This window comes from Morone saxatilis, unplaced genomic scaffold (assembly GCF_004916995.1).
Source record: "Morone saxatilis isolate NCDOM2014 unplaced genomic scaffold, NCSU_SB_2.0 Contig19, whole genome shotgun sequence".
Lineage (NCBI taxonomy): Eukaryota > Metazoa > Chordata > Actinopteri > Moronidae > Morone > Morone saxatilis.
The window spans coordinates 13,157,399-13,167,805 of NW_023339751.1; the positions used below are offsets into that span (position 1 = coordinate 13,157,399).

The 10,407-nt window shown below is 39.5% G+C and overlaps 1 protein-coding gene across 1 annotated transcript in view; it reads right to left on the bottom strand.

The window, feature by feature from the left end:
- neurl1ab (neuralized E3 ubiquitin protein ligase 1Ab) overlaps nt 1–8,886 on the bottom strand; it is a 29,269-nt gene extending 20,383 nt beyond the window's left edge. Inside the window, exons 1-3 of the mRNA XM_035663528.1 lie at nt 8,853–8,886; nt 3,432–3,673; nt 2,114–2,435 (exon numbers count right to left, since the gene is read on the bottom strand). Coding sequence (XP_035519421.1) covers nt 2,114–2,435; nt 3,432–3,673; nt 8,853–8,886 — 598 coding nt within the window. The remainder of the gene's footprint in view (nt 1–2,113; nt 2,436–3,431; nt 3,674–8,852) is intronic.
- Between the last annotated feature and the right edge of the window lie 1,521 nt (nt 8,887–10,407).

Sequence of the window (10,407 nt, forward strand, 5' to 3'; positions counted from 1 at the left end):
TCATTCAACCCGCCTCAGCTCCACAGACACTGCACGATTAGCCGGGAGCCAGCGGAGTCACAGAACACGACTTTTCCCTGTACAGCCTGTTTCAAACCCCACACATCTCCAGTTTATAATGCAGCCTTTGATGCAGACAATGTTTTGACAAGGAAGAAGAATGCATGGTATAAATAAGATGATATCTCTGGTTCTGTTGCATCAATTTTGATATTTTTTTGTGATTTCCATGAAGTGGAGTACTGTTTTAAAAAGCTCCTTTCGAAGCCACATACGACTTTATACAATTGTCTCACAGATTGAGTACTGTAGTTCTCTTAGTGAGAAGTAGATCTTTATATGTAACACTGGTGAAGTGGCCCTTTAATACACATAAAGCTCTTAAAACAGATTATCTCACTGACTTAGACAACAGGTTTATCACAACTTATTTTCTATTATATTCTTCCTGTCTTGAGCATTTATCTCAAAAGCCAAATCAAGGTCACCTAACCAAGCCATTTTCTACACTCCACAGAGCTTATTCACAGCTCCACGCTCCATTTGTCTCCTGTGGAAAAAAAATAACAACTGCAGCAGATCTGTAATTCCCACCTGGACAACTTGTGTGATAACAAGCCCACAACAGGTGAAATGTGGCTTAATTTATCAGCTGGTGCAGCATTAATTTCAGACCCTAGCGTAAGCATCATTAAGAATCAAAATGCACCCTTCTGTTAAAGGAAAATATGCACATGTGCCAGTTCACAGCACCAGACTTTGATGTGTCCGCCCATATTTCAGAGACTAAGTGTTTGTTGAACTGCAGCCAACTGCCGAGACAATACTGGGCTTTTGAGATATACCATGCTCTCGAGTAGTGACGCTCTCGGGCTATAGCGGAAAGCTGATAGCCAAGTGATCCTTCAGCTGACTGAGGGCAGAGGCTTTTTGGTTTAAGCCTTCAATGTGGGGATGAAGGTGATCAATGTGGGAAAACCAAAGTAGAAACAGTGGGATTTAGGGGCTGCTGGCATCATTCACATGCAAAAATTACACAAACTAAGACTATACATTGTGGGAAACTTTTACTTTAATTGTAAAACGCTATTAACCCATAACATTTGGTGAAGAGTCCTCTCATTTAAACATATGAATCTGTATTAGGGGCGATTGCATGGTGATAACATGTCACTTGAATTCAGACTTGGATCCAAAGAGTGAGACATTCCACTGGTTTGATTGTCTTGGAAAAAACACCCCAGACATGTCATTACCTGACATCATCCCTCCTCTTGTCTGTCCAATTGGGATGACCAACACACTCTTCTTGTTCTTCGACAAGAGCTGTGTGCTGGTCAGCACCGAGAGGCCAGTGAACCCCAGATAGTCGCACTCTGCCACTGGATACCAAACAGCCCATCACGAGATAGCACGCTTCTCGCTGTCAACCACACCGCAAGAAATGAGGTTAAATGGCACTATCTACACAATATGGGAGCCTCTTCTATTTTTATTAACGGTGCTGACAGCCTTTATTCTTTGGAGAGAGGCTGTGCAATTCTTGGAAATGGTTATAAATACGTACTGAGGCGTCTAAAATGATTCCTATTTATCTATTTTGCATAGTTTTGTATTGTTTTAAAAAATTGGAAACAGCTGTTCAGTACATGATGTGTTTCATAAATGCATTTGAATCTACAATCCAAACATTCTTGAGATGATTCAGTGCGGTGAAAAACTGCTGTTAATGATTGGTGGGACCTGTTTACTCTTAATTTCTTTGATGTAATGGCCCTTTAAACAGCACGGAGAACTTGTTAGAGGGTTTCAGACATTTTGAAATTCCCCCTTTAGGGACATTTCTTTGATACTAACAACCGTGGTAACTATCCAATCTAACTAATCTCCCACCATCTTTTTCCACTGAGCTATTTTGTGGGTGTGGGAAAAGTAGAGCAGCTGTGTGTAACATCACCTTTTAACATTCACACTGAAAAAACATCAGATGCAGAATCTTTTCCAGTGGTAAAGCATTTTGAAGTCCAAAAATAAATAAGGTTTACAATTTTCTAATTGTAAACCTTATTTATTCTTTTCTCAGAAAGGACCTGGTTCTGAATGCATGACTCACCTAGCAGCTGGACCCCCCTTGTGAGGCCATAGATGTCTATTAGAGCCCACAGAGGTTCAGAAACATGTACCCCGCTGAAGAACAGCATTGGGCTGGAGTCGTTGATGCGGTAAAACACCCGGCCCTTCTTGTCCACCCAGAAGGAGATGATGTTCCCCTCATTGGAGAGCTCCTCTGGTAGGGCCTTTGCCCAGAAGCCGCTCTGGGAGACCAGGTCTGGGCAGGCGTATTTCGGCAAAGTGTCTGGGTTGATCCTCGATGGGTCTTTGGTTGTAAAACCCAGACGCAGAGCACCGCTCCAGCAGCACTGCTTTTTAGTGATCTGGAGAATACATGTTTATAATGAATGAAGGATCAACTTTATAATTAATCTTCACATTTACATATTATTTTCTAAAAAGTCAGAGATGCCATGCTAGCAGCTCTGTGAGGCTGTAATTTGGTGCTTTGAGCTAAGTGCTAAAAGCAGCACAATAACATGCTCGTAATAAGAATGCTAACATGCTGCATGTATTTTTTGTAATACGTGAATGATTTGTATTTAGTAAAATAATTAATAATTAACATGTTCTCTATCTTATTTTAGCATGTTAGCATGCTAACATTTTCTAATTAACATTAACCCAAAGTGGGAATGTCATTCGTTTTGCAGATATTTGGTCGTAAAACAAAGTAGATCAACATTTTGACCAGATGGTGGCGCTAGAACTCAGTTAAGAAATTTCATTCCAATTTATCCAATAGTAGCTGAGAAATTCTAGTCTGGACCAACACACGCCAACATTGCCATCCATAGTGCCATCAGTGTGGCTAAAACTCTCTTTTAAGCAAACTACGACCAGTTACCTTGGTATGTTTATCACCTGCAAACGATTTTTGTCTTATTTCAAACCTCTATTTACTTTGCATTTACCGTGCCAGATAACAGTATTCCTCACATGGCAATGCTTGCCCTGCTCTCTCACTTTCGAGACATAGATGGCCTGATAGGTGAAGTGGAAACTTGTTCTAAGCTGCTGCTGCTTTGGCCCACACAAGAGCAGAGAGAGAAAAGAGAGAAAATCAAAACAAGGGAGCAAAGAAGGGGGATGAACAGAGAGAGACAGACAGGGAGGGAGAAGGAAAATAAAAACATACTGGGAGAGTGTATCCGAACTGGGTCAATTTTTAACCCAGTGATATTTAGCATGCAGCACACTGGAATTTTTCAGTTGACCTCTTATTGTCATTTCCCAACATTTAAAATCAATCTCTCAAAACATTATCAGAATGAGAATAAACTCTAAGTAGTTAGCTAGTGTATTTTTTTTTTTTTTACCTTTAGCCGAACTTGCTCAAACACAGCGATAGGCCTGTTGCTGAATGTGATGGCGTTACAGAAGCTGGCCTGTCTCTTGACGGTCCTCTGGGAGATGTCCATGACGATCTGCGAGCCCTTGGTGCTGGGGTGGAAGAGCAGCGGGAAAGAGGACAAACTCCCACATGGTTGGATGGGCAGGCAACGCTTGGGCTTGTGGTGGCATCTGTGGGATGTGGCAGGAAACGGCCCGTTCAGAGAATCTACGTGGAGAAAGAAAAGTGCTTGCTTAGTTTGGTCCACAGGTGGGAAGCAGAAAATACATTACTGAATAAATTCTTCTTGGGGGACGATTTATCAAGGGGTGTAACAAAACACAATTTGATAAAATTCACAACACTGGGTTTTTCTCTTATTTTATTTATCAAATTAAAAAGATATTTTTTAGGTAGGGTATAAACAGTGGAATACAATGCATACCACAATTTGAATCCCTCACGTATATATTGTGAATTTAACCTTTTTGCAATATATATTTACATTCCTATAATTTACAGTAAAATGCCACACTTTAGGTTAAATTAGAAGATTAGATTAGATAGTCCGTACCACAGCAGGCTTCCCTTTAAATTATATAATGACATCATAAGGTGAACTCCAGGTTGCGATCTGCTGTCACATTTAATTTCCTCATACATATGTTACCAGCTCCTGAAACATCCAATCAAGCAAAAATACATTAATAGAATCTAATAATATGCTTCAAGGTAGCACAGTGCAAACACACAACTGCTGCAGACATTAGAGAACAATGTGCAAGGTAAATTACATGGAAAAATGTCCTTGGATGGAAAAAAAAAATACTGGAGGACAGAATTGCTCCCTTGGTTATGTAATTAAGCAGAACAATGCAGCTGTGAGAAGTGCATGCTCTAATTTCAGTAAAGAGTAATTTCACTTTTTGCTATTCTACATCTTGCCAGATTTTAAACCGATTTGTTTCTGACTGTGCTGGAACACATTGTACAATAATCAGTAGAGAGGAGAGGAAGGTTAAAGAAAACACAAATGATTACCTCACATGTAATGTGCTCTAACGTCATATAGCATCCCTAACAGCTAAATTAGCGCAACAGAAAGCAAGTTCTTGATGTGTAGCTTTATTTTCAGCTGACTGATACAACATATTCAAAGCTACTCTTATAATAGCGAGGCATGGCTGTTACGTCCATCCATCTTATTTCCAATTGTGCTTCATGTTTTAACATCAATCAAAATATTTATGCCTGAGAGTCACTACCTGCCTTACATGACAAATAAATGAAAAGGATACATACAAAATAGCTGCCACTAAATGAGATTAAGTGACATATATTGTGCTTAGCCAGTCAGAGGAAGTGGCAAAATAAGAGCAGACCCAAAGGAGAACATCTGACTCACAATATGCAGCAGAGTTTTGGACTTTTTTCCCATGTGAACATGTGTGAATCATGACTGCTCCCACTTACAGTAACTCATAATAGAGCAAAACATCTTTTTTTCACATCACATCTCTCTGTTGGGTTTTATGCTTACAGTCATCATGAGCCTGATATTGCACTCACTCCCTTTCATTAGGACCAGCTCTCCCCATTTCTGTTTCGACATTTCTCTTCAAAGCACAATGCCAAGGTCACTGTGATGTTGTGGAGAAGGCATTTTCTCACAGACATTGGGTTCTCGTTAAATGTAAGGCAGGATTATTTAGAATTGGTTGGTAACGTACGAATATCATCTCATCAAGAGATTTGTTACAGTTTCCTACACTACAGTACTTGAGTCTTCTCTGCAATGACATTTAACAGTCTTAAAGTGCCATAAAATGTGCCAAGACTGGAAGCCAAATAAATAATTTAGGCCTAATTAACACTTCTTCGTCCTTGAGAACTGCTTGTATTTTCACACCTAAATTTGGAAGACTGTGTAGGAGCTGCTTCTATTTGTCTGTGAGAGAAATACCATTACCATTGCTGAAAGAGAGATATTCTTGCTTTCCTTTGAGTGACCTTGGAGGGTCAAGAGGTTTATTGTCTACCCTGGAGACCAATCAATTAAGACAGTCAGGCTTGACGATCACTAGTCATGTGACTTTTGAAACTAGGTCTGTTATAACACCACTAGGCTTGAGCGGCGGATGGTGGATGTTAAAAACTTATAATTTGTTGAGGATAAACTAGAAAGAGTGTTTCCTTTCATATCACAATCAGAGAGGCTCTGCCAAGTGTTCTGGGCTCAGTACAGTGTATTTGTTAAGCTTTTCGCATGCTCTTGTCCCTGCAGAACAATGTCGAATTGTGCTCTGTGCACAACAGTGGTCTTAAATGAAGTCATAACAAATCCTTCAACCATATTGCATCCATGATGTCATGTCAGACGTGATGTCTTCAGGAAAACAAACAGGACTGTATTGTACTCTCAATGACAGAGGCCCAAGACTGAATAGAGTATTTCCTGTAAGGTCTGAAAACAGAAGCAACACCTCACAGGCCTCTGCAGATAGCGTAGCAGCACTCACCCTTCATCCTCTAATCCAATATCGTCTTTTATTCTCACTATTTAAATATCATCTCTGGAGCAGCTTTATTTTCACATCCTGGAGAGGGTTTACAGCATCCGGAGCACACAGAGGACTGTATAAACTATGAATAAAGTAAATAAATGGGTAAATAAAAATACCACATTTGATTTACTGTAGATGGCAGCTGGTTAGAGCCAACAGTGCTGATGATACAGTGGCTGCTGAAGTGTGTTTAAAAAGTCATGCAACCTGACGGAGACATCAGGGTAAACAGTGACCAGAGCCCTGCCATGATAAAAGAGAGGTGCCATGACGAATGTCAGATGAGCAACTTAAGGGAGGATAATGTTACTTAATGCACCACCGCACACAATGTGACTGCCTCTACTGTCATTAATCGGAAAGGACAAACAGTGCAGAGACAATGAGTGGCCCTGGCCAGTGTCACCTGGCCTCTTACGCTCCCCTGTGTTTTATCCCCAGGCTCGGTCTTGCTATGGTGTGACGTCAGTATCAGGGCTCAGTGGCCCCCTCTCACAAGACAAGCACTCACAGGAAGCATGCTGGAGAGCTAAAGGGCACATGTAGGTTTTTTGTGATTTCAAATGTCTCGTAGCTTGTGTGGTTTTAATAAGAACTAAACAACAAGTGATTCTTAAACATCTCAGTATCACTGTGTATCATTCCCATTACTTTTACAGTTCTGTTTATTTGTACCTAACCATCATTTTCATTAGTGATTAATCAGTTGATTAGTTTCTCAATTAATGGATTGATCCTCAGGTCTAGAAAATAGTGTAAAAATGCCTGTTACAATCTCACGAAGCTTCAAATGTCTTGTTTTGTCCAACCAACAGTCTAAAACCCAAAGATATTCAAGGACTAAGGAAACTAATTCACTTTTGAGGAACTGGAACCAGACAATTTTGGCATTTCTTTCTTTAAAAAAAGACTCAAAAGAATTAATTATCATTATCAAAACAGTTGCTGATTAGTTTCCTGACGATCAGCTAAATGAATAAACTAATCAACTTGCAGCTGTAGTAATGCTAAGTAATGACTCATCAGTGCTGCTGGTTCTGGAGCTATTTTCTAAATGACAGGACACCAGCCAAAACTGAAGCACAGTTTCTGTTGAACAAGAAAACAAGAGCTAGTGATCCCTGTTACTTTAAATCTCAATGTTGCAATAATCATTTAAAACTTAAAAAAAAAAACCTCAAGTCAAGAAATAGAACTAATTTCCTTTCTTTAAAAACTGGTTCTTCAGTAACAGAATGATGCAGAGCTGCCAAACTGGGAGAGCTGAATAAATCATGAGCTTGTGAGCTGGTAAGGGGCCTTGCAACATAACATGGATTACATTTTGAGGGCCCTGACTGAGCTCTTGTCAGAGGGCCAAGAATTTGTAGCAGCGACCCTGCCTGCACCTATATTGTTATATTGTTATAGTGGCCCCTAACAGTGAAATTGGAAAAAGGACTGTAAGGATTGGCCCGTGTCCATCTGTCCAACTGGGAAATGAGATGTTTACTGTTGCCTGGTTGTGTACTGTGTCAATTAAAATCATCGGCTCAAAACCAAAAAAGCATTATACATTACATATGTCCTCTTTATAGCCAAACAACATGATTGAAGTCAGCTCATAAAACATCTAAAGACGACTGAACTGAAGACCAACTTCATGAGAAATGAGCCGTACAAACTTAATTACTGCAATTGTTATCAATCAGGGCTGAAACTAATTATTACTTCCATTACAGAGTATTTTGATGATAATTTTCTTTAATTAATTGATTGTTTGGTCTATAAAATGTCTGACAAGCTGTCCATCACAATTTCCGAAAGCTAAAGGTAACTTCTTTATATTGCCGATTTAGTCCAAAGACATTGAATTTACAGTCATATAAAACATCAGAGAAGCTGGAACCAGAGAACATTTAGCATTTTACTTTACATTATTTATGTATTAACTGTCTATCATCATAGTTCCTGGGTTCTTTTCTGATCAACTTATCTCCTAGACGAATGTTTGATCAGATTTTATCAGAATATAAAGTAAACAATTAATATGCAGAAGTCTGAATAAAAGAGCACTAATGAGTGAAACACACTTTACATTCATGCCTTGCTTTCAAACGTATTGTGTTCAGGACATTTAAACTGCAATAAATATTATAATACAGTAAATAATTAATTGTATCACTGTCAGAAAGCATATGAAACAATCAGACATTAAGATTACATTTGCTAATAACCAACTAATAACTCAGGACATTAAACACTAAATTGTATCTTATGTTAATTAATTGACATTAATGCTCCTGCAAGAAACTTTAATGTGAAAACGGATCAATAAAAACGTCCAATGCACCTGTTATCATCACTTTAGACATCTATAGCCTAACATACATGATCAATTGATTGCCACACAGAAGCATAAACACCATTGCCAACATGCTGACATCCATTAGGTCTGTATCACTTTCAACTGTGGGCGTCAAGACAAACAACAAGCCAGGTGGAAAAAGTTATGTACCAACTTGGATGAGTTTGTCCTGTTTGATTTCTTTTAACTATAACTGTAACTTAAGCAGGCTTCAATGCAAAAAATAAAAATAAAAGTGCAACTTGTGATGTTTTAGAGTATGATGCTGTGGAAGGTTATCAAATTTATTTCCTTTTTATTAAAGTCGTGACTTCCAGAAGGTGGTAAAACTTGGCTACTTTCTCTTCTCATTTATTTTAGGCTGCCAGGACGCCTACAATATTCATGCACAAAGGCTTGAGGCTGCACAAGCACGATTACAACTCGATTATATCATCTTCTATTATAACAAAAGCTAATAATAAAGAATCAACACAGGATGCCAGCTGTCCCTTACCGTAGAGGGTATTTCTGGTGATCTGACCTCCCATGGCTGGATGCAAGGTGCGTTCACCTCTTCTCTAACTGCTGGATCCACAAACGTTTCACATTCGGCTGCGCGTCCTCAGCAGCGACATGAGACGGACACGACTCCGTTCACAAAATAAAAGTCCCGACAGTTGATTCAGCGGCAGGTTGTGTCTATCCAAAGCCTCATCGACATTAAAGCAATCGGCAGCCAACAGATCCAGCACTCAGCGGCTCCCCTCAGTCCGCGCACAGATCACGCTGAAATTAACATAAAAGGTGGTGGTGGAGGTGGGGCTTCCCAGGACTATTAACGCTGTAGCTACCAAAGAGAGGACCTCAAGAGTCACTACGAGCAATAAATCAGCTTTATATTCCTATAGACCCTTAGAGGACACTCATCTCTATGTAATATAGGCTAAATAACTCTGTAGAGATTTATGTCTGAAACAGAGATCCTGTTTTTTTTTTTTTTAAAGATTGTCTACCATTTATTTACCATATATTATATTTATCACCACTCATTTCCCACAATCCCCAATTCCTTCAGTCTTTTGCTGAAGTCTTTATAAAACAGGTTTGCAGTGGGTTTTTTCCTCCCCACCTGTTTGCTGCCCTCACCTCTCCTCTTTCACTTTCAAACTGCAGGCTGTTGTTTGAAGGCATTAACATTCACATGAAGAAGCTCAGATGTTCCTATAATCACTTGAATCAGTACATGGGAAAATAAAAGTGTAAAGAGGAAAGTATTCTGACAACAGGGTTTAACATTTATAGTTGTTTTGGCACAAACCCTCTGAAAAACCACTTCAAGGACCCATCTGGAGGGAATGAATGAAACTGACCGTTAATAGGGAGATGTTTTTTTTTCAACTACTGAAGGTTTAAGGGCTTGTTGCTTTATGTTCATCTAAAGTCAGTATCTTTACTCAACCTAGTAGTGTTTTCAAGATTTACTTGGCAGCTTAAGATGAATGCTGATGCATTATGACTTCATGTCTTGGCGGTGGAGTTGCCATGATGACCAGGCAGAGACAGCGCTGACTTCAGGCTTACCATGATACTGGAGCTGAGAATGGGCCTGAACAGCAAGGTTGGGTCGTAAATTAACTTTCAGTTTTTATTTCATAACAAATTTTCCTCAAAGAGAGTTTTATGTCCTTCCTATTTTCCTTTCAAGTAAAATGAACAACTTTTTAGGGCTTCTCTGATGTGTCTGGCTTCAGAGGTTCAGAGTTGGCATGATGGCCCTGGTCCCTACCGGGCACCTCTCAGGATCTGCCTTGTCGCCTTAGCATTTACATAACTTGTGTCGGCAGCCAAGGCCTGTGAGACACTGTATTGGCTTGGTAGCATGAGCTATATTCTCATATTGTTTATACAAACTGATTGCGGTTAACTCGACTGTCTGTAAGCAATTTGCAATGAGGGTAAAGCCATACCACTGGGGGTTTTGCAGCATTTTACATAGAGATTTTCTATGAGAAGTGGTCAAACCATTGTTGCAGGAAATTGAGATGAACTAAAAATATCAAAGCAAAAAG